The 25,985-nt window shown below is 38.0% G+C and overlaps 1 protein-coding gene across 1 annotated transcript; it reads right to left on the bottom strand.

The window, feature by feature from the left end:
• Positions 2,088–6,104, bottom strand: LOC109835543 (zinc finger BED domain-containing protein RICESLEEPER 2-like). Its single transcript, XM_020403511.1, has 4 exons — positions 6,056–6,104; positions 3,968–4,156; positions 2,299–3,915; positions 2,088–2,202 (listed from the first exon to the last, which is right to left on the bottom strand). The coding sequence occupies exons 1-4, from the start codon at positions 6,102–6,104 to the stop codon at positions 2,120–2,122; spliced, it is 1,938 nt and encodes a 645-aa protein (XP_020259100.1). The 3' UTR covers positions 2,088–2,119.

Here is a 25,985-nt window from a genome sequence, read left to right as displayed (position 1 = left end):
TATAGTCTAGGGTTGAGGGTAGGGATGTCAAATGGGTGGTTTTGGTTGGGTTTGGTTGGGTCATAAATGGGTGGTCATATTTATGACCATTTGACCATTTATAACCCATTTAGCATTTGCTAAATAGATCGGTTCTCAACCACCCATTTACTAAATGGGTGGTTCATGGGTGACCCAATAACCCATTTAGTTACGATGCTTTTATATATATGTAAATTTCAGGGATCTACTTACAAACTTTCAGGGGGTTTTCTGTAAACTTGCAGGGGATTTTAACCCATTTAGTTACGATGCTTTTATATATATGTAAACTTTCAAGGGTTTTCTACAAACTTTCAGGGGGTTTTCTGTAAACTTGCAGGGGATTTTTGGTAAATTTTCAGGGGGGGTTCTGTAAACTTTCAAGGGTTTTCTACAAACTTGCAGGGGTTTTTTTGGTAAACTTTCACCAACAGTAAAATCAGTATTAATATTGCTAATAAAATAACTATAGTACCAGCACAATCACCAACTTTTAAATCGCTACCAATACCCGGTAGATAATACTTTTCCAGCCTGAAACCCAATTTCACAGGACAAATTATCAACGGAAAAACATCAACCTCAAAAGCTTCCACAGTTTAAAAAAAAGACGTTCTACATATAACGAAAATCAAAATGTGAAGCGCTAAGATCCCAAGTTTTATACACAGCATTACGACTAGTAAACATTATATAGATCAACATATGCTGAAAGAGATTGGTCTTTTTAGTCTGTCTACTATCAAACAATAACCACTACAAGATAAGTTAAATGATGATTTGTAATCGTCCAAGGTGCTACTACAATGACACAATAGAACCTCCTCTCGTATATTGTATATGACTCATTATACTTGTCTGGTACGAAAACATGCACGACGACGTCAACCAAAGTAGTGCGCTTGGGAAGGAGGAAGAGGACGACGAAGATCCAATCTGAACACAAACAAAATGAGCAGCAGTCGATGTGTTTGCATCGCGACGTCTGCTTCGTTTGCTGCAAAAAAAAAGATGGCAAGAAAATCTTAATATAATAGGAAAAAAGGTCTTACGAAAGTTAGAAAATATCAGGGATCGAAGGCAAATCAATGCGAGGATGCAGGATTGCGGAGATCAGGAGTTGTGAATAGAAACATCCAGCTGGAAACATCATCTGGGATATTCCTTTGTAGAACAAATACATTTTCCAGAAGATTAACAGAGGATTCTCACAGCTGTGTATTATCTACTTAGAAAATTAAGAGCCATTGTGTAGAAAAAAATAGTAACATAGTCAGCCAAGACATTGAAGATTTTCATATGACAAGAGTACATGGATCTTAAAGGCAGTGCATTTCTTATGACTTGGTTATCATCCGCAGAGGACATAAGCAGAAGACATTGGTTTACATGGATCTTAAAGGTACTGCAAACAGAATATGAAAGATAATTGGTCAAAAATAGAGAACATAAGCAGTAAGGCAATGCACAAGGAGCACAGAATACATACCAAAACCAATTAGTGCAAGTATAAGCATCACTGCTGCTACCACAATCAACACACACCTCCTATATAAGTAGACAAAGTCATTAGTGCAATGACAGAACAAAGCCAGATCAAAAAATAACAAGGTATAGAGCCATACACTGTATCAATAACACTTCTAATCTTTTCTGAACTTTCATTTGTTTTGTCTGATAGGGTATTAGCCGCATTATTCAAATCTATGTTCAGCTTGTCAATTTCATTTTGAACATCAGATGAAAGGTAAACCTCTTCCACATTTATTGTCTTTGCAAAGGACAGAAAACTGTAGCTCTACAAATCTATGTTCAGCTTGTCAATTTCATTATTCAAATCTATGTTCAGCTTGTCAATTTCATTTTGAACAGTGAAATCTGACTGATTGACAACAAAGCTTTGAGCTTCGGCAATAGGAAATGGAAATGCAACATATATGCAAATCAAGTGCACTACCAAAATGGAGAGGTATGCACACACAAAAATTCGCAGAAACCTCATCTCTAGCTCTACAAAGCAGCGGTCAATAGTAGTACAATGCTTAAACATCAATAAAGATTAATACCTTAATAGATGACAAATCTTCTAACAAGCACTTCACCACCCTCCTTCAGATTCAAAATTTTGAATATCACTAAAATCATGCACCAACAGATGTCCTTCTTCAATATCTTCCAAAGCTGCATTTAGATCATAGGATACAACTATGTTAGTCTAATATAACACATGTACACCATAAATTTACAGAAGGTAACAAGAAAAAGTAAGCAACTTACAAGGAACCTCCTCTAACCAAGAACCAAGGCATATTTGAGCTTCGGCATTTTCCGGAAGAAGACGATTGCGGTACTTATCAAGCACACGACCAGCTATGCTGAAAGCAGATTCAGAGGCCACTGAAGTAATAGGGATACTGAGTATATCACGAGCCATCATGGATAATTGAGGACGCTTCTCAGATTCTACTTTCCAATATTCAAGAACATTCAGTTTCTCATTTTTCTTCCAAGAAAGTATCTTTTCATCTAAATACTCTTCTAATTCAGACTTGGTCCTACTGACTGAAACTACTTGGCTCACAAACTGTTCAAACTCAAGCATCTCATCATCACGAACATCTCCAAAGGCCTCTTCCGAACTACTACCGGCCATACATATATCATTTGATGCTCTCTCATATTCTTTGTAAAGAAGCTTTAACTTATCCAAGAGAGTGACAACATGAGTAGAACCAAGACCCACTTTTTGAAAACAAAACTCCACATATTTCACCTTATAACGGGGGTCTAAGATGCATGCAAAGGACAAAATCTTGCTATAACACTTCCAATATTTATTAAACTTTTTCTCCATATCACTTGCCATAGATTTTATGTCTTCATCTTCACTTGTCATCTCTTCCTTTATGCATTTTTGTATCTTCCAAACTCCACCAAAATACAAGTTAGAAGTTGGGTATTTACTTCCAGAAAAAAGAGTGCACACTTCATAAAAAGGTTTCAAGAACTTTGCTATTTTTTCAGCCTTTACCCATTCTTCAGTTGATGGACAAAATGTAAAATTTGAATCGATTACCTTCAATTGCTCAAATGCCCGACGAAAAGGTAAAACACTCTCCAACATTAAAAAGGTGGAATTCCACCTATTGGACACATCTTGTTGAATTTTCTTTGCACTAACTGAACAAGTTTGTTCGATACACTCTGCAAATTTTTTCTTCCTTCCAGGAGGACTCTTTACATATTTAATGCATTCTCTAAACTTGGATAAAGATTTATCAATTATTTTTAAACCATCTTGTACAACAAGATTTAAAATGTGAGCACAACATCGTACATGCAAAAATTCACCATTGGAGACAAAATGCTCCTTTAAAGCAGGATGGTCTTTCAAAATCTTCATAAAAGCATCATTATATGATGCATTATCCAATGTAACAGTGAAAATTCTTTTTTCGATGCCCCACTCCTTCAGTAAATGAAATAGCTTCTCTACTAAAATTGCCCCACTATATGGGGGTGAAACATGAGACAAAGCTAATATTTTGTTTTGCAAGATCCATTGCTCATCAATGTAATGTGCAGTAAGAGACATGTAGTAATCTGATGTTGAAGAGGTCCACAAGTCTGTAGTTAGACTGATTCTGCTAGGAACTAGCTTCAAAGTTTGTTTAAGAATTCTTTTTTCTTTCTGGTACAACTTAAGCAAATCAGCTTTAGTGGTGTTTCTCGATATATGCTTGACTTCAGGATTTAAAAATGTATGTAATTTGCGTATCCCTCGATGTTCCACAAAACAGAACGAATAACCATGCAATGCAATGACCCTAGCCAACATTTCTCTGTAATTATCTTGATCTAATGGCATGGTTTTCCACGATGAATCAACCTCATCTATATCTCGTTTTTGGGCAAGAATGAATATGCCTCAACATATTTGTGGTACCATAACCACTAACATAAACTTGGTCACATTTCTTGCACTGAACTTTAGCTTTCCCATCACTATCAACAGGCAACTCAGTAAAATACTCCCAAACTTTTGATTTTGCTCTTCTTTTACGTATGGATATAGTTTCATTACCAGATTCACTACCATCATCGCATGCAGTAAATTCATTCAAAAACATAGTAGCTGAAACAAGAAAAATAACTTTTAAATATCAAAACAAATGTCAAAAGTTAATAAAATAGCTTCATATATATTAAATAACTACAATAAGAAAAGAACACTACCCAACAAAAGTGAAATCAACAATTTAGGAGATTACAATTGAACAATTTAGTAATTGCAACAATATTCGTATATTAAAGCGACATTATTCGAAATGTTACTCTATATTTTTCCTCGTTTATCGTTGAGTATAATAGGGAATAATCATAGTAAGATAACAGATGGCATTTGATCAAACTAGGGGTTCAAACTCAGGATAGAAGTTAGCAGATAAAGTTTAAATGCACTTTAAATGTCATTCAAAATGGACTACAGTTGATGAGAGACTTTCTTTTAGATCATACAGGGAAAAATCATTACTCAAAAGAGAACTATGCTAGAGCACAACATTAAGGGAAGGTTTTGTGAGAAAATGTAAAGAGAAAGCTCATGAACAACCTAGCATCCAAATACTTTGTTGTGTCAACTACAAGACCAATCAAAGAGGACAGGGCAAAGAAATATTACTGCAAAAATAAACCATGTAAAAAAACGAGACTTTTGCAGATAAGATTGCAACCTATGAAAAAATTGTGATTCCATCTCAAAGAAACTATCAATTACACCATAATTTCATAAAACAGCACAAACCCTAATTTCCCAATTCATCCTGAACCCTAATCAACCAAAACTAACCATAAACTTAACAATCGCTCAATCAATCACTGGAATCGTTCCTTATCAAACATTAAATCGCGTTTAGAAACAATTAGATCAAAAAGCAGAATCAAAACCTACCTACTTCGTCGTCGACTTACTCAAAGGCTTCGTCGTCTTCGTCGCCGATCACCGCCGTCGTCTTCTTCTTCGTCGTCGATCAGCCCTCGGTCGCCGATCTGCGGTGGTGCCACCGGGAAAATCCCGTAGAAGCTCGGAGAGACGAATCACAGAGAGAGGGGAGCCGAGATCTTTAGGTTTTGGAGAGAGAGAATCGCAGAGGGAGGGGAGAGGAAATTTCTATTTTGCTGGCTAAGTTTGGGTTGGTTATGGGTGGGTCAAGACCTGCCCATTTAATACCCATTTAACCTCTATAGAAATAGTTACCCACCCAATTAAGTCCATTTAGCGAAATGGGTTGGTTTGGATGGGTTTTATATTGGATGGATCTAGGTGGGTTATTGGGTTTGGACCAAAATTGCCATCCCTATGTACGTGTTGTGAATTTTGATGGAATAAAATATGTATATTCTTGTCTCATGCTTGTCGGATGAGATGATCTGTTGATGGCGGCATTGATGTCATATCAAGAAAATAAATACAATAGTTTAGTACGGGCTAAATACCCATATTAGTATTTTAATTCAACCCCATTTGTCAACAAGGTATTTTAATTAGGAAATTCGGCGATAAGATATTTTAATTGAATAAAATTACCATTTAGCTCCTTTTTCTCGTCGGCGGCCACTTTTCCGGCGAGAACTCATCACGTGCGTTGCACGTGGGGGCTTAATCTGTGTTTAAGATGCTGATGTGGCTCTGTTTTCTGACGTGGCAGGAATAACCCCAGATCGCATTCAACTCCAAACAAAACCCAACAAACTAGCTTCAGTCTCAAATCAACAAAGAAGATGAATAGCTCACTATAGAGTATCGGGAGGGCCGATGATGGTAACGCTCCAAAGAAGATGAATAGCTCACTATAGAGTATCGGGAGGGCCGATGATGGTAACGCTCCACTCGAAGATGTTGCTGTCATCGACGAGGCCAGCAGAGAATCCATCCACAGACGACTTCATAAGATCTGATCGGAAAAAAAAAGTTCAATTTTTTTGGGTGAAGAATTGGATTGAGAGAAATCGCAGGGATCGAATCGATCTGTACCTTTGAGTTGCTTGTGGAGGAGCAGGCTCTCTTGGCTTGGAGCGGCCATTGATGAGAAAGAGAGGAGAAGGGAGACCGCTGTTTGACCCTTATAAAAGGAGAGAAGTTTTTAGAGGGTTATTCTCCTTGCCACGTCAGAAAACAGAGCCACATCAGCATCTTAAACATAGATTAAGCCCCCATGTGCAACGCACATGATGAGTTCTCGCCGGAAAAGTGGCCGCCGATGAGAAAAAAGACCTAAATGGTAATTTTATTCAATTAAAATGTCTTATCGCCGAATTTCCTAATTAAAATACCTTGTTGGCAAATAGGGTTGAATTAAAATACCAATATGGGTATTTAGCCGTTTAGTACTCCAAATAAAAAGACTACTAATCTTTCAAGATTAGGAGAGGTGATACAGCCATTTGGTAATAAGTATCTTTATCTTTGATTCAAGAATGCAGTGAGGACTCTTGAAAGTGACCTGCTCTTTGAGTTCTTTAACATCTCAAGATTGATGTGCATAAACGACAGTGTTTTTGCTTGTCCTCCTAAATATCATAAACAATGCAAGATTAGTTATATGGTGATAAGAGACATTTTATGTGGCTATATAATCAAAGTTCATATCTTACCAAGGGAATGGTTCACGTACTATTCACATAGAATAAGAGTTTGAAGAATTTCATATGCTTACACGTCAATTTCCAAAGGCTTATAATCATACATGTATCTTATTCATAATCATCTGTATAGGTGTAATATTTGGACAGATAATACTAGAATTTAGAAGAAGTGACACAAGTAGCAGTGTTGTGACTTCTTCAAGATGTATTTCTAATTTTGACTTCGGTTGCTTCAGCTGGGAGCAGATATGCATAGGTGAAATTATGATTTCTATTTTAGTTCATATTGACTTTTATTTTTAGCAAAGTCCGTCGATTTTGATCCGTCTTCGGGTCAGGCGATTGATCAGAAGGATCAATCGACCGATCGGTCTTGATTTGCATCACACGTTTGGTCGCAGACACGATGTACGGGCCGCACGTTGATACACGTGCGTGTCCATGATGAGTACTAGTTGGATTCGAGTACACATAGATCCTCGGGAGTGGGTAACCTCATGTGTTGTTTTCGTCACGACTAGAAGACGACTAGTTAGAGTAGTATATGTTAGACCTTAGAGAGGAGGGTGATTAGGGTCTTATGCTAATCTAATCCGATTTTATACCAATTAAAACTAATAACAAGTTATCCTAGCAAGTATGAAATACAACAAGATATATGAGCTAGGATAAGCTATATGAACAAAGAGATATATCCTAACAATGAGATATTACAAATATATGAGCAATGATATATAAACGACACAAGGGTAAATAATGTAAACAAAGAAGTGGACAAACTAATTAATGAGACAAAGGCGATATGAGCAGTGAGCACAAATATAAATGAACGCCAAAGTACACACAAACACAATCAAATGATCACGGAGTTCGGACCTTCCATCCTACGTCTCCGCTCCCCAATCCCGGGGAGAAATCCACTATCACAACCGGGTTTTCTACGCTTACCCGAACAACGTTTACACCTCACACTCGATTTTTTAGTTTATCGAAAACTCTACAATCAACACTCTTGCAATCTCACTCTACACCCTCTCAAGTGTTGGAATTAGACGTGTCTCCCTCAAGTGCTCGGATACAACCTCTCCCTAGGTTTGTCAACCGATGCCACTCCTCTTGGGACAATCCCTAACTCTCGCCACACACTTCTCTCGGCGTATAAGTGTATTATAAAGTGAATCTCACAATAAGCACAATTATAATAAATGATTGTTCTCTAATATGGATGAGAACACAATGAAAGCTCACACCCAATTGTTATAACTCTCACCAACCCAAAAATACAATGTATGCAAATACAATAAGTTCAAGTGGGTGTGTGTAAACAATGAGTGAAATAAACTCTAACTCAAATAGCAAACTAGCAATAATAAGAATGTGAAAATCAATAATAAAATTGTTAGAGAAAAGAGAAACACAAAGGAGAGGATGAAGAAGACTGAGGATGAATCCCTCAATTTGCAATATAAGCTTCCTCCTTTGTAAAATAAAAATTCCCAAACTTAAAACAAACTAAACAAACTTAAACCCTTATTAAACCTTGTTTAAAAACTTCTTTGATACACTTGAAAGATGAGAAAAGGGGGATATTTATAGTCTCCCAAAACCTCAGCCAAAAATCCCAAAGGAAAAGACCAAAAAGCCCAAGAATCAAATATCTGATTCTATACCAAAATGACTGTTAGGGTGAACGGCGGTCGACCGTGGAATTCTCGCGGTTGATCACGAGCCACTTTTGAGCCTGAGAAAATATCCAGAAAGTTTTTACGGTCGACCGTGGCGGTCGACCGTGGGATTTTTTAGACTGATGGTCAATCGTCACGGTCGACCACGAAAGTCTCTGCTGGCTACTAAGGTAAAATCAAGGGCGCGGTCGACCATGGTGGTCGACCGCATACAGATATATGAAATAACAGGTTTAGAAGTAGTTTGATGATTTTAAAATCCTATTTAAAAATAGCAAATAAATTCAGAAAAATATAAAACTTTGGGAAATGTTTATAGACACGATAATACATATGCTACAAAAACTAGTTTTTAAAATAGACCTCCCAAATGAGAAATATCATCATTTTACAAAATAGTCTAAAACATGAAAATGTGAACACATGAGTTTTGACATTTTAGCTTAACCATATTTCGTAATATTACAAAATGCTTTTATAGACTTGAAGAAAGATGTAAACTATTGTTATGAAATCTATAAATAATGAATATAGTATTTTATACTTGAAGAAAGATGTAAACTATTGTTATGAAATCTATAAATAATGAATATAGTATTTTATCAAAATACACATATAATGCACTAAAACATGATTTTGAATATAGTATTTTATCAAAATACACATATAATGCACTAAAACATGATTTCATTGAACTAAATAAAATTTATATCGATGAAATCATATATATGCATATAAGTATGAAACAAGAAATGTATTTTCAATTGTATTCAATTGTTTCATAGTAAAATTTGAAAACTATCAAACCAAAACATATATGTATATATATAACTATATATATACGAAACCAAGGCGTGTATGTGTGTATATGATTGAGCTTAAAGTACTAACACACATAATATAAAACCTAATACTAAATATACTCAAGCTTGTGATCTTCAACGAAGCTCTATCTTGGTACACTTGTGGATGAAGCTTGAACTTGAATCTTTAACTTGAATTGCGTAGCTTCACTCCACAATGCCGCCAACCTCCATTGGATATGGTCGTGAATACACAATTCCATCCATCCTCTAACATATTATTTGTCTACAATAAATAGAATTATATAAATACTAGACAAACAACATTAGTGGTAAATTATTTGTTAAACATTATCAAAACAAAGAGGCCAACGGTATATGTTCTTATGGGTACCGATGATGAGCACAGCTTAGTACTGCCAAGGGTAGTGCGTAAGTACACCACTGGAGTAGGCTGATGAGCCGTATATGTCGATCCACATGATGATGCGATGAGGTTGTTTAGCCGTATATGTCAATCCGCATGATGATGCGATGAGCCTATTGAGCCGTATATGTCGATCTGCATGATGATGCGATGAGGGTGGTGAGCCGTATATGTCGATCCGCATGATGATGTGATGAGGCTGGTGAGCCGTATATGTCAATCCGTATGATGATGCGATGAGGCGGGTGAGTCATATATGTCGATCCGTATGATAATGAGATGAGGCTGGTGAGCCATATATGTTGATCTGCATGATGATGCGATGAGTTGTAGAATTTTGTAAACGATAGCATTGTTAAATATTTAATAGCTTGAGTCTTAAGCGGTAATTGCTTATGAACATAGTTCACTGTTGAGATATATTATGACGGGGATATTGTACTGTGATTTACACACGATTGGTACACTTGTTTCCGTATCATCTACCCAAGGTTAGCCTGAAATGGTTGGTTGAAAATTTATGATACTGGTTAGTATGATATATTTTGTAATTATTTATTTATTTTTATTCTTAGTTTAGAGTTGATATTTGGCGATTCACAATTTGAGACACATGATATATATTGATATATATATATATATATATATATTGTAGGAAGAGACTACAAATTGACGGTCTCTTCATATTAGAATGCAGATATCTCTCAAACCGTAAGGAATTTGGCGAAACGGAGGAAGCGAACCAAAGCCTTTGGCTTGGTTCAAATGGCCCCATCTAGTCGAGATAGCCGATTTTCATATATAATTCGTCCAATTCCGACTTACGGTTCGAAAGTTATGACCTGTTCTTCGCAGCAAATTATGTTCTGAAGTCCGTCTGCAAGACCGGACTTCGTCAGAACATTGAACTTAGCTTGAAGCTCGCCAAGCCCGCCTAAGGTTCGCCTCTGCATTACAGAGTTAAAACGCACAGGTCGAACCAGCGTTATAACCTCAAAACGCAGAGGTTATCCTTGTGATATAACATCAAAACGCAGAGTTACGGCCCAACTCTGCGTTTTCAGCCTAAAACGCTGAGTTCCTCTCTAAAACAGCACGACTTGTGCGTTTTCAGTCTTTAAACAGGCTCAACTCTGCGTTTTCAGCCTAAAACGCAGAGTTCATCTCTAAAACAGCACGACCTGTGTGTTTTCAGCCTTTAAACAGGCCCAACTCTACGTTTTCAGCCTAAAACGCAGAGTTCATCTCTAAAACAGCACGACCTGTGCGTTTTCAGCCTTTAATCAGGCCCAACTGTGCGTTTTCAGGCCTAACTCTGCGTTTCAGGTCCAGAAACGCACAGTTCGGGCCCATAATGCTGTTTTCAGCGTTTTGACTCGTTCAAAGGACTAACAGAACGGTTTCAAAACCATTTTCCCCATGATTTAGAGAGTTGTTTAAGAGGGGGCGGTTACACCCCACTCAGCCCATGGAGGAGCGGATTAAGGGGGTAGTTACCACCCTTAATCCCCTATAAATAGTGGGAAACTCAACTGAGTTCAGATCCTTCTTTTTTGGGCAGCAAAGAAGAGATCTTCGGCTAGCTTCTGATCGGATTTTATCTCATCAACAGAGGGAGATTCGGTTAAGGGCTTTTGGGATCTGAGACTTGGCAGCAAATGGGGAATTTCTTGGAGATCGGATCATTCTCTAACAGAGACCATCTTCAAGATCGGCAACATGAGCATTCCCTTGGCTTATAACCGACTTTCGGTTCAAATCAACTCTTTTTCAAGAGTTCAAACTCGTTCAGAGTTATCAACTCGATCAGAGTTCAAAACTTGCTCTACAAGTTCTTCTAAAACTCATTCAGAGTTATCAACTCGTCAAGAGTTATTTTCAAACTTGCTTTGCAAGTTCTCCACAGTGTCAAATCGTGAGGAGAAGACTACGTTCCAGTGAATCAAGACGGTCGGATCGTCAACGGAGAGCAAGTTCGACACAATCAAAGGGAGGCATCTCATCGCCACCGTGAAGAACCCAGAATTAAACAAAGGGGAGAATCGAATTCATTCTCCTCTCTTTTGTAATCGGAATCCAAATTGTAATTGATTTTGAGAGGAATACAAGTCAAATTTTTCTTTCATTGTCTTTTTACTACAAATTTCCAACCAACAAAAGATGGCGACTCCGCTGGGGACTAGCTACTCTGACGAAGAAGTGGTGGCGCAATCCGATGTTCATTTCACTGGAACGACCGTTGAAACTCTGATTATCGAGTTTGATCAAGCCAAGTACGAGGAGGCCATCTCCTCCGGATCCCTTAGCCCCAAGGCTACGCGCAAGATCCACAAAGTTTCCGAGGAGACTAAAGCTCCAGTTGTAACCAACTCATCTAAAGACTATCTCCGATGGGGGTTGCACTGTTCATACAGTCCCCTCTCTAAAGGAGAAGACTCGACTCCGGCACAACGCCAAAAAAGCCGATCCTCCAATCAACGCAAACCCCGCCTTTGTGAACCTCAACATGAGCTCTGCATAAGCCAAGCTAAACGCAACCCTCAGGTGTGCGTTTCCCAGATAGAACGCAGCCTTCAGAGGCGCGTTCTAACATCAAAACGCAGACCTCAAAACTGCGTTGATCTGGCTGAACGCAACTCTCAAGAGTGCATCCCAGAACCAAAACGCAACTCTCAGGAGTGCGTTCCAACATTTAAACGCAGACATCAAACCTGCGTTGATCTGGCTGAACGCAACTCTCAAGAGTGCGTCCCAGAACCAAAACGCAACTCTCAGGAGTGCGTTTCACAAACTGAACGCAATTCTCAGGAGTGCGTTTCAGAATCCGAACGCAGGTCGCAGGACTGCGTTTTACTAGCAAAACGCAGACTTTGGTCTTGCGTTAATCAAGCTAAACACGACCCTCGTGTTCCTTCTTTGGAACACGATCAACATGGATTTAAAATTCATGTTTGCCAAGAACCAGTCCCATCCTTTAACGGACAGGGGGTTCCATCTTTACCCTCACGCTCCGTGAGAGGTTCATCCCCAGTCTCTGACTTGCGGAAATTGCTGTCGATGTTCAACCAACCGACGAATGTCGTTTTGCTCAATAATCGACGACATCCTCACAGGAAGAAGACTTTGGAGGATGAATACCTTGGAGTCACTTCTAACATGGTTGGTAGAGGGAGATCATCAAAGCTTAGTTCTGACGAGTCAGAGACAGATCGTTCTCCAAGCGTCAGAGAAATCACTAACGAGTTTGAAGGAGTCTACCAACACACTCGGACGCGAACATGAGCCATTCCCCCTATCAACTATCGGAGTTTAGCCAGAGGAACTAATTCCGATAACAAACACTCAGCCATTGCAGAGTCCCAATCATCAAGCTCTTTCATTGGGCATGAGAGCTTCGCCCACATGGCAGAACATTCTGAAGACCTTTCAAAGAGACTTGATGAACAGGAAGCCATGCTCAAATCTCAACAGGAGGCCATCAATGAACTCATGGCCATATTGACTCAAATCGTCGCAGACAATGCCAAATCTCAGGAGACAGATTCGCCGCTTAGGCAAGAATCTTCCCGGAGAGGAAAAGCGTCTTCATCCCGACCTCACACAAGCAAATGGAATGAAAAAGTGGTTGATGATGCGGCTTCTGACCAAGAAGCCCACAGCTTGGAATCTTCCTCTGATGAAGGAAGAGAGACTGAGAACGAGCAGAATCTTCAGTCTGCCAAAATGGAAGAATTGGAAGCCCGCCTCAAAGCCATTGCTAACAGAAGCGATCTCCAAGATGAGGGAGTTATCAGGCCCTATCCTGCCGAATGGGATGCAGCCCCTTATCCTCCAAAATTTGAGGTCCCGACGCTATAAACTTTTGACGGCACGGGATCACCAAACCAACATATTTATTATTTTAAGTCACAGACTGGAAATGTAATATCAAACGATGCCATACTGGCTCGATTGTTCATTGGCACCCTCAAAGGAATTGCCTTTGAATGGTTCAGGAAACTGCCTACCGGATGTATCCAAAAGTGGGTAGATCTAGAGAGACTATTCCTGTTAAGATTCTTTGAAGAGGATACGGAAGTCTCCATCCATACCCTTCTCGCCACTAAGCAGAAGAAGAGGGAGTCCGTCAAAGCCATCGTCAAAAGGTTTCGAAATATGGCTCTGCGATGTCCGACATGTATGACACAGTCTACCCTAGTGCAGACCAATCGACACAACTTGCAAACCGACCTCCTAGCCTGAATAGGAGTTGCAGAATGCCGTTCTTGGAGACAACTAATCTCTCAAGGCGAGCAGGCTCAAAAAATCATTGCTAGGATCAAAGCTGAAGAACAAAGTAGGCAGGATCAGCCCGAGCAATCAGACCAAGCCCAATCTTCTCCTGAGCAATCGGACTAAGCCCAATCTTCTCAGTCAGAAGGGGAAGATACTACGGCCACTGAAGCTAATCATCTTCAGTAGGATGCCGGGTCTCCAATAACTATCACGTTAATAATTACCTCTGATAGCCAAACTCTTCAGATAATGGCCTACCAAGTGATGTGCTTCTATTCCGACTTCATGGATAGTGCCCCACTAGGCGATGTACATTGTCTACCTTTTTTTATTCACATGCTAAGTCTTAATCAAGACTGGGGGTAGTTACTTGGACTCCATTGGATTAAGAGTAACGAATCTTTCACATCGTCGAGTTAACATTACACTTCTGACGATCATAATCCCCACAGAGTATGCATTCAGTTTGCATCACTCCCAATTTGTCACGTTAACATTACACCTCTGATAAAACCCACTTATCAATCATCGTTAATAGGATGATAAGTCCCTAAAGTTGCTCCAATCGCAACACAAATTCTTGTCACGTTAACAATACACCTCTGACAAAACCCATTTATCAATCCTCGTCAATAGGATGATAAGTCCCCAAAGTTGCTCTGATCGCAACACAAATCTTGTCACGTTAACAATACACCTCTGACAAAACCCACTTATCAATCCTCGTCAATAGGATGATAAGTCTACAAAGTTGCTCTGATCGCAACACAAATTCTTGTCACGTTAACAATATACCTCTGACAAAACCCACTTATCAATCCTCGTCAATAGGATGATAAGTCCCCAAAGTTGCTCCAATCGCAACACAAATTCTTGTCACGTTAACAATACACTTCTGACAAAACCCACTTATCAATCCTCGTCAATAGGATGATAAGTCCCCAAAGTTGCTCCAATCGCAACACAAATTCCTGTCACGTTAACACTACACCTCTGACAAAATCAACTTATCGACTCTCATCAATAGAGCGATAAGTCCTCAAAATTGCCCGATCGCAAATTCTTCTTGTCACGTTAATATCACACCTCTGACAAAATCCACTTATCGACTCTCTTCAATGGAGCGATAGATCCACAAACCCGTCAAGTTAACACCATACCTCTGACGACCAAATCAACTTATCGACTCTCTTCAACAGAGCGATAGGTCCATAAAATACTGTTAGGTTAACATAACACCTCTAACAGTCAACCCCCCAATGAACTTGTTAATTCTTTCGGTGTTTCAAGCTACACAGGAAGAAATGACACCAAAAATCCATGCCTTCACGCATGGGGGACTTTATCTCGATCCCTAATTAGAGATAAGTCTACGCCTAACATGCGTTGCCGGTTAATCTTTTGTCGTGAAAAAGACACCAGGATTCATACCTGAGGGAATCTATCTCGACCCCTAAACAGAGATAAGCCTGCATCTAACACATGCTGTCGGGTGGTTCGTTCCCACGAAAATGACCAAGTCTACGTATTCAACATCGTAGCACCAAAATCCATACCTTTCACGCATGGGGGACTTTATCTCGATCCCTAATTAGAGATAAGTCTGCATCTAACACATGCTGCCGGGTAGCATATTTCCGTAATAATAGCAAAGCCTACGTATTCAATATCGTAGCAGGTCGTTATTAATAACGCCAAAATCCATGCCTTACACGCATGGGGAATTTTATCCTGAATCCTAAGTAGGGATAAGTAAATTTCTAACACACGTTGTCGGTTTGTCTTTTACCGTGAAAGGAACATCAAAATCCATGCCTCACACGCATAGGGGACTTTATCTCGATCCCTAATTAGAGATAAGCCTACGCCTAATACGCGTTACCGGTTAGTCTTTTCCCGTGAAAATGACAAAGTCTATGTATTCAAAATCATAGCATCAAGTCTAAGAGGATTCATTCTCTTAGCACAACGTTACATGTGGAACGGACTTAGACAATCCAGATGCTAGCCCGACTCAAACGGTAGTCGGTAAAGGCTTATTAAATCCGTTGATGGCTGAGGGTTTGCCAAAAATCCTACGCACGTTTGCAGGCCCATCAGCTTAATGGATGTGAGTCGAGACTTAAAACAGATGCGCCAATGACAAGTCTCAAAGACTTAGTCAAAAATGCACGGAAGCCACTTCCATGTCTTAAGTCAAAACGTTGAGATCAGACCCGCGATGCAAAAACCGAACGCCGAGGTCACACCCGTGTTCCAAATTCAACATGCAAGGGTGAAACCCGCATCTCAAGTTCAAAATGCAGGGTCCACCCCCACATTCCAGAAGCATGATTATGGCGCATACCTTCACACAGGTCCTGTGTGGAAAATCCTTTCAACCAAGCTGCCTTCGAAGCGAGTGCAGATAACAACTCCTTTGTGACAAGGAATCAACAGCTCCAAGATCAGAGTTGAGATCCAAAGTATTCCGAAAATTCGTCCCAGTCAACCGCGAACTTTCAAAAACTTTGAAGGGGGTTCTGTAGGCTGTCTAAAAATCACAATAGATCATTGATCCCCCATCAAACACCGATGATGGAAGTTACAATCTGACGACTTCCAGAAGGCTACAATTTGAGGACTTTCACGTAGAAGGTTACAATCTGACGACCTTCACAACAACTAATGAAAGCCCCAATTCAACAGCATTCACAATCAACATCGGGAGTTACAATCTGACGACTCTCATATTTTCAAGGAGCCAAGACGAAGATTACAAGAGGACGATATGTGCAAAGCTCTAGCAAAAGAGACTACAAATTGACGGTCTTTTCATATTAGAATGCAGATATCTCTCAAACCGTAAGGAATTTGGCGAAACGGAGGAAGCGAACCGAAGCCTTCGGCTAGGTTCGGATGGCCCCGTCTCGTCGAGATAGCCGATTTTCATATATAATTCGTCTAATTCCGACTTACGATTTGAAAGTTATGACATGTTCTTCGTAGCAGATTATGTTCCGAAGTCCGTCTACAAGACCAGACTTCGTCAGAACATTGGACTTAGCCTGAAGCTCGCCAAGCCCGCCTAAGGTTCCGCCTAAGGTTTGCCTCTGCATTACAGAGTCAAAACGCACAGGTCGAACCAGCGTTATAACCTCAAAACGCAGAGGTTATCCTTGTGATATAACATCAAAACGCAGAGTTACGGCCCAACTCTGCGTTTTCAGCCTAAAACGCAGAGTTCCTCTCTAAAACAATAGGACCTGTGCGTTTTAAGCCTTTAAACAGGCCCAACTCTGCGTTTTCAGCCTAAAACGCAGAGTTCATCTCTAAAACAGCACGACCTGTGCGTTTTCAGCCTTTAAACAGGCCCAACTCTGCGTTTTCAGCCTAAAACGCAGAGTTCATCTCTAAAACAGCACGACCTGTGTGTTTTCAGCCTTTAATCAGGCCCAACTGTGTGTTTTCAGGCCTAACTCTGCGTTTCAGGTCCAGAAACGCACAGTTCGGGCCCAGAATGCTTTTTTCAGCGTTTTGACTCGTTCAAAGCACTAACAGAACGGTTTCAAAACCGTTTTCCCCACGATTTAGGGAGTTGTTTAAGAGGGGGCGGTTACATCCTACTCAGCCCATGGAGGAGCGGATTAAGGGGGTAGTTACCACCCTTAATCCCCTATAAATAGTGGGAAACTCAACTGAGTTCGGATCCTTCTTTTTTGGGCAGCAAAGAAGAGATCTTCGGCTAGCTTCTGATCGGATTTTATCTCATCAACAGAGGGAGATTCGGTTAAGGGCTTTTGGGATCTGAGACTTGGCAGCAAAGGGGGAATTTCTTAGAGATCGGATCATTCTCTAACAGAGATTATCTTCAAGATCGGTAACAGGAGCATTCCCTTGGCTTATAACCGACTTTCGGTTCAAATCAACTCTTTTTCAAGAGTTCAAACTCGTTCAGAGTTATCAACTCGATCAGAGTTCAAAACTTGCTCTGCAAGTTCTTCTAAAACTCATTCAGAGTTATCAACTCGTTAAGAGTTATTTTCAAACTTGCTTTGCAAGTTCTCCACAGCGTCAAATCGTGAGGAGAAGACCACGTTCCAGTGAATCAAGACATTCGGATCGTCAACGGAGAGCAAGTTCGACACAATCAATTACTCGTCTCGTGTTGTGGATTTCTTAATATTAACCCTATTTAGTACAGGGTAAATGATTTAGGTAGACTATGCATATTAGGTAGAGCCTCCATTACATGTAGTTTCCCTTCCCGTAGGGGCGGATGGAGATGTTCTTGCTAGCGCTCTGACGCTATTAATTTCCTCTCTTTTCAGGCAGCAGATCGGAGTTCCGGAGAGCTGCTGGTTGATGAAGTTTCTGCAAAGTCGCCATCGTTTCTTGATAGTTAGCTTATGCTCCACGTTAGACTAGTAGTTGTCTAGTTGATTTATGGACCTGTATTTCATTTTGAATGCTGAGAGCCTATGTACTTTTCAGTGACTCTTGTGTTTGAGATTTATGAAACTTATTCCAATTTATTAGGCGTATATCATTTACTTCAGTTGAGACTTGTTTCTCTGTATTGTTGGTCATATATTCCTTATGTTCTATTTCCTGTTTTCATCTTTTTTTTATATCTTCTTGTACCTATACTATCTTTTATTAATTCCACTAGATAGATATTACTATGACGGTGAAATGTGTTGTTGCACAGTGTTGGGTGCATGACAGGTTTGACATCTCTTGGTTCACCTTGGATTGTAGTCTCGTGTGAAACCAAGGGCGTCACAATAACAACGAGATAGACACTTCCATATGATCAAGCATGATTTTAACTCTTAAAATCTGTCAAAATATGTTATAATCATTGATGATGGGCTATAATTATCGATGGTTCATTGATGATCATCAATGGTTGATCATAGTTCGTCGATTATGCAAATCCTGATTTATGGATTTTCGTGATTGTTGACTGTAGTCCGTCGATTATCTCTTGTGATCATTGATGGTTGACTATACGTCATCGATGGTTTGATTTCTGATTTCTATTTCTCCGATTGTTTATAGTAGTCCATCAATGAGTTGATTTGATCATCAAAGGTGTCTCGTAACCATCGATGGTTCAAAGCGGAAATCAACTCTTTGCGTTGATTTTTCATTGTTTTGAACCAAAACTTATACATACCTATCTATTCCTGAAATACATCATCTATCTAATTAGTTTGTAAATTAGAGTTTGTTATTAATCAAACAAGAGATATTACATGAACAACGTTACTCCACAAACATTGTTCTAACACTCACAAATTAAAACCCTAGAACTTTCCTCTTTTCTTTCTCTCTCTCTTTCAATGATATAAAGTCCTCAATTGGTTTTAAAAAAAAGAGATATCGTAAATTTACTAAAGATTTGAGATATTTGAATCAATGAATGAGTGAGACTAAATTTAAAACTATAATTTTGTCATGTTTACCATTAATGGTGCATCTCAACCATCGATGATGCAGAAGCTCATTGGTGATATAAAAGTCTTTGGAGTAAAAATCATTAATCATCCATATTGACCATCGATGAGCTTAACCTACCATCGGTGGTGGAAGCCTACCATTGATGGTTAGGAGGTTGAAATCGGCTTTTGAACTAATTTTTGCATCGTTTTACACAAGTATCTACCATTGATGGTTAGGAGGCTGAAATCGGCTTTTAAACTAATTTTTGCATCGTTTTACACAAGTATCTACCATTGATGGTTAGGAGGCCGAAATCGGCTTTTAAAACTAATTTTTCGCCCCCATACATTTCCTATACCTGTATTTACCTATACTATATCATTTTACACAAGTATTAATACCAAATGAGAAGTATGTTACTCAAACAAGAGCAATTGTTCGGACTACGTCCTAACAAATATTGTTCCAGAAAGTCTACTGGAGGTTTCGAGGACGCACATGCCTACAACATTAAGGCGGTTGTTTGTCACAGTCTTGGAGAATTGTGAGACTATCGGAGTTTGACAATTATTAAGTTTCATATTTAAATGTCAGAAGATCATCCACAAACAAGTACAACAAACCCATCAATTATAAGAAATCACCTGCTAATTCCAACAAGTACAACAACCTCCTACAGTAATATTATAGGATTCGGATCCTCTCCACTACAAAAAAAACAGTGAAGGGACCACTACATAATCACGGTCATTGATTATCTAATTAATGGTTGTAATTTTTTCTTTTAGTGTAATTTAGGAATGAGTGCAATACACGGGGGTATGATAAGTGTTAGATTTAGATTGTATCATAACCGCCTACTAAATAATCAACGATTGTGATTAAAAGCAGTGATCTCTCCACTACTTTTTTTGTAGTGGAGAGGATCCAAATCCAATATTATAAGCGCATTACCGAATATGTTCTTCCACTAATTCCAGAAGAAATCCTAGAGTGTTCGAAACTGACGCATGATGAAAAAGTGATCCTCGTAGCACAATGTGACTTACTCTCGCCAACATTCTTAGTACCTGCCAAGCATATGTATTTAGTGTTATTACGAGTAAATTGAGCAAGAAGAAAGGAAGAAAGTTCAGTATTCCTCATTGACGATCCCGAAGGAAGTGGAAAAACATTTTTGTACCACGCCATTTTAGCACATGTAAGGAATCATGAACATATTATTCATCATTCTTTTATAACATTATCTTTTCAAGTGTTTTTCACTTTTATAACATTATACCTTTTTAAGTCAAGCTTGGTTTTATGCCGATCTAAATAACGCAATAATTCAAATTAGCTTTAGATTATAGTTATTTCTTGTCAATTCAATTATTACATAAAAATTTTAAATTTGCTTTAGATTATAGTTATTTCTTGTCAATTCAATTATTACATAAAAATTTTAAATTTGGTGTAGCTCATTCAAACAAACATTAAAAAATCTTGTCAATTCAATTATTACATAAAAATTTTAAATTTGGTGTAGCTCATTCAAACAAACATTAAAAAAAATAATCACAATAGTAAAGTTTTAAAACATAAGTGAGATAAACAATCAAAGTGGAACTGAAAAATAAGTTTTAGTAAAGAAATAAGTCAAAAATACTTAATCATAATATTTAATCACATGCATTGCACGTGCATAAAATCCTAGATTTATAGAAAATTACGGGACTGACACTATAAATGGAATTAACTACAAGTATATGGATAGTGTATAATAAGAATATAGAGAGAATCTAATACATATTTTATTCCATAATTACATATTAATTAGAGCGTGCATATATTCAATGATACACTAAAATAAAAATGATCAGTCTCCCCCATTCACCTATAAATTAGCGTCATGCATCCTACTCTCCAAGCATCAGATTTCAGGTTGTGAAAAATTTTTAGTAGAAAGATTATGGAGGCCGCAAAGAAAATGAAGGCAACATTAATCGTCGCAATCGTCATCTTCTCGCTATTTGCACCGAGCTCTGCTAAATTTCTTTCTTGCTATCAAAAATGTTATTTAGCTTGCCTACCGAAATTTTCAGCAGTTGGTTGCGTGGGAAATTGTTTGGCGCAGTGTATCATTCACAAAGAATTCACTGGAAAGGTATTTTCCCCCTCATTCTATAAAATTTTCATAGCAGAACTAATCATATATCTATTCTTTTACTTTATCTTATTTATTATCTATTTTAGTTTTGCATTTGGTTATGAATTTTGATTATTTCTTATTTCCTTTTGTACTCAGACCGCGGAGCTATTTTAGTTTTGCATTTGGTTATGAATTTTGATTATTTCTTATTTCCTTTTGTACTCAGACCGCGGAGGGAGAAGATATTCCAAGGGCCACTGATTATTTCTTATTTCCTTTTGTACTCAGACCGCGGAGGGAGAAGATATTCCAAGGGCCACTCAAAGAGCTGTACCTAAAAATTGAATGAGTTTCAAACTTTAATTTGTTGCCAGAGAGCTGAGGAAGGATAAGTTTACGTACATGCATAATAAAATGTTCCAATTAATGTCATTTAAATTTGAGCAGTTTAGATTGCGCTTGTGTCCGCTCCGTTCAGAATAGCTTGTAACGTAATCTTGTATCCTCTATATATATAAGCATCTCGTATTTCAGACATTTTCAAATTTCACTTGGTGAGATCTCAACAAAGAAATGGGGCAGACTTAAGTGACTAACTAATATCAAGGCTTGGGAAGCATTTACAACGATTAATTTGGAGTGTATCTCAACAAAATCCCTTTAAAAAGTTTTAAGGAGGGGCGCGTGATAAATTTTGAAATCTATGGATTATTGTAGATTGTTTGATATTTTTTAGATTATGGATAATTATAAATTGATTAAGATTATCAAATATTACATTGTTATCCTAATCTATTCTAATTTTAATCATATCTTATCTAATTCCACATGAACTATCTATAGGTCAACAATTTAAAAAAGTTATTTTGAATATTTCACTTAAGTCTTAATCTATCCAAATACTAATTATATCCTATATTAACTCCATATGAACTACCTATAGGTCAAAAATATAGAAAAAATAAGATTAAGAAATTATACGTAGATAACATATTATAATACATGAAGTATTATAAAAAACCCAAAAGTTTCAAAAATTGCATATAATAGCCTTAAAAGTTTAAAATTACACAAAACAAGTTTCAAAAATTGCATATAATAGCCTTAAAAGTTTAAAATTACACAAAACACCTTGACTTTTTAAACTTTAAAAACAAACATGATATCTAAAAATTTAAAATATGTAATTAACTCCCTCAACATTTTAAAAATTATAAAAACAACCTCAAAAGTTTAAAGACTAAATTATATTTATATACTCTATGTGTTTTGCTCTTGAAGCAGTTATATACCCTAAGTTACAAAATATAGAAAAAAAATACCTTGAGTTGGCAAAAATTTGCAAGGTGGTACCTTCTATTAACTAGCTGTGAGAATATTCTCTGGAATATTCCCACGTGCTGGACCTATGACCAACTTGAATACTTTTTACCCTCATTTATTGTATTATTTACTGTATTACCTACCCCCCCTTAGGGTATATAACTACTATAAGAATAAAACAATAGGGTATATAAGTGCCATTTAGCCATGTTTAAATTACAAAAAAACATTCTAAAATTCAGAGATTTCAAAACTTAGAAACAACATAGATGGATTCTAGGGATTACCATTAGGCACATAAAAATTTAAAATTAGTAAAAAAATAATCTCAAAGTTACAAAAATTATAAAAACTCTCTCAAAAGTAAAAAATTATTAAAAATATCTAAAATTTTAAAACTTATAACTGGTACACATCAAATTTAGAAATTATCAGCAGATTGCTAAAAATTTAAAATTTTAAAAAACAGCCCAAAATTTAGTAATTATAAAAATACCTTCAAATTTTCAGACTTACGAGAAATATTCTAGCATTTAAAATCTTATCACAAGTACATGAAACATGAAAATTATAAGCGCCCAACTTAAAATTTAAAATTTTTATAAAATACTATCAAAGTTTAAAAATTACAAAGCACACCCTCAAATGTTCAAATCACAAAAAGGCTAAAATTTGGCAAAGAAAGGAGGAAATGTTTGATATTATTACATTAAGATATAATAAGTGTAGGCGTCTAAAATTGCCTATAACTTCTCGCACGCAACTCAAAGCAATGAGTGGGTGAGTCAAGAAGATTCACCCAATTAGCTCGTGCGCGTCCGTCAACACGCGCACGTCAAAACATCTTGTGCGTGTCGGTCACCGCGCACACGTCAATCAGCCTGTGTGTTGGTCAACGCGCTCACGCCAGTCAGCTCGTGTGCGTCGGTCAATGCGCGCACATCAATCAGCCCATGCGTGTCGGTCAACGCACACACGTCCAATAAGCTCGTGCGCGTCCATCAACGCGTGCACGTCAAACAGCTTGTGCGCGTCGGTCAGCGCGCGCATATCAAATCATCTCGTGCGCGTCGGTCAACACACGAACGTCAACCAGCTTGTGTGTGTCGGTCAACGCGCGCACGTCAAACAGCTCATACGCATCGGTCAACGCGCGCACGTCAAATCATCTCATGCGCGTCGGTCAATGGGCGCACGTCAAATGATCTCGTACGCACACGTCAATCAGCTCGCGCGCGTCAATCAACGCACGCACGCCAATCAGCCCGAGCGCGTTCGCACGTCAAATCAACCTGTGCGCGTCGGTGAACGCGCTTACGTCAAATTAATACGCGCGCATCAATCAACACGCGCACGTCAAACAGCTTGTACGCATCGGTCAGTGCGCGTACGTCAAATCATCTCGTGCGCGTCGGTCAGCGTACGCACGTCAAATGATCTCATGCGCACACGTCAATCAACTCACGCGCGTCAGTCAACGAGCGCACGCTAATCAGCCCGTGCGCGTCCTGTAGGATCTGAAATAGATACACTTGAACACTAGAGGGGGGGTGAATAGTGTTCTTTTAAAATTATTGCAAAGTAGATAATAAATTGCAAAGAAAAAAATGGCAATCTCAGAAATTTGCAAACACAAACACAAGGATTTTATACTGGTTCCACCAAACTGGTGTACATCCAGTCCCCAAGCAAATCCCGCTTGAGAGTTTTCACTATGATTTTGAATAAACTTACAAAATCAAATGCAAACCTGACCAATTTGCAAGTTCCTGCAAATTGCAACACCAATTGACAAACTCCTTGTCAATTTGAACACCAATCTCTAACCCAAGAGACTAACCCTCTCACAACCGAGAGAAAACTTGTTGAAGAAGAACACAATGATCCTATAAGCCTTGAATGTGTAATAATGTGCAGCAGTGGCTTAGGATTCTTTTAATCTTTGTAAAATTGCCTAATTGATTTGTTTTTGATGAAAGTATATAGGCAATTTCAGAAACTCTTCTTTTTCAGAAAATCAGAATGTTTTTCACTTAGGAAATTGCTCAAGAATCAAAGCTTATGGGTATGTATATATCTCCAATTTTTCTGAACAAATAACCTATATATACCCCTTGAAAAGACAAGTTTTTAAAGTTTGAAAACGTTTAAAAACGGCCAAAAACTGTCAGATATTCAAATTCTGAAAACTGAAAAACTGTCTCTTGTAGTCGACTACTGTAGTCATTAGTCGACTACACTGAGTTCAGACAGACTCTGTGTTTTCGGAAAATGTTCTCAGTAGTCGACTATAATGATAATTAGTCGACTACACTGAGTTCAGACAGAAACTTGAAAATTTATATTTTTCTTCAGTAGTCGACTACTGTAGTCATTAGTCGACTACACTGTAAAAAGACAGAAACTTATGTTTCTGTCAAACATCTCAGTAGTCGACTATAATCTCTATTAGTCGACTATACTGTAAAAAGACAGAAACTTGTATTTGAGTTATATACATGAGTAATCGACTACTATCCTAATTAGTCGACTATTAAGATCAAAAATTCAGAAATAATGAGTTTTTATAATTAAGTTTTAACTATTATTCTAATGGTTAACATAGGGGATTTCTATAGTTAACCAACACACTAAGCCTGTGTTAGTGTATTCTAAAAATGTGTGTGTGTGCGTGTGTGTGATCAAGGCTTGTACAAATATTCTAAGCAAAGAAAAATTCAAATACATTATCTTTTGTTCTTCATTTTCTTCACTTCAAAATGCCTTGATATTCACTTGCACTTGTACATATTCTGATATTGAAATCTGCATATGAAAGTTAGTGCACACAAAATATAAATTGTTATCATCAAAACATTATCATGGAGAAATGATATTCAACATTCTCCCCCTTTTTGATGATAACAAATAATTTATGCATCATATTAAATTTTAAAACATGTAATACTTACTCCCCCTGCATATATGCAAAGTTTTTAACATTCATAATAAAAAATATAAAACTTAACTATTTCTCCCCCTTTGTTATCAACAAAAAGAAGAAGAACCTAAACATAACATAATTTCGTCAACATGAGTTAACACTTCAAACAAATCATCAAGGTTATGAACATAGTCCATAACTTCACCCATCCATATTGGTAGGCAAAGACTTGCCATAAAGACCACAAGTTCCATAATGTTCATCACCATTATCTGTTTAAAATATATAGCAGTTATATTAACGAACAAAATAGTAGCAAACTTAA

Source organism: Asparagus officinalis, chromosome 3, assembly GCF_001876935.1.
Source record: "Asparagus officinalis chromosome 3, Aspof.V1, whole genome shotgun sequence".
NCBI classification, from domain to species: Eukaryota; Viridiplantae; Streptophyta; class Magnoliopsida; order Asparagales; family Asparagaceae; genus Asparagus; species Asparagus officinalis.
This window is presented reverse-complemented; position numbering and strand designations above follow the sequence as displayed.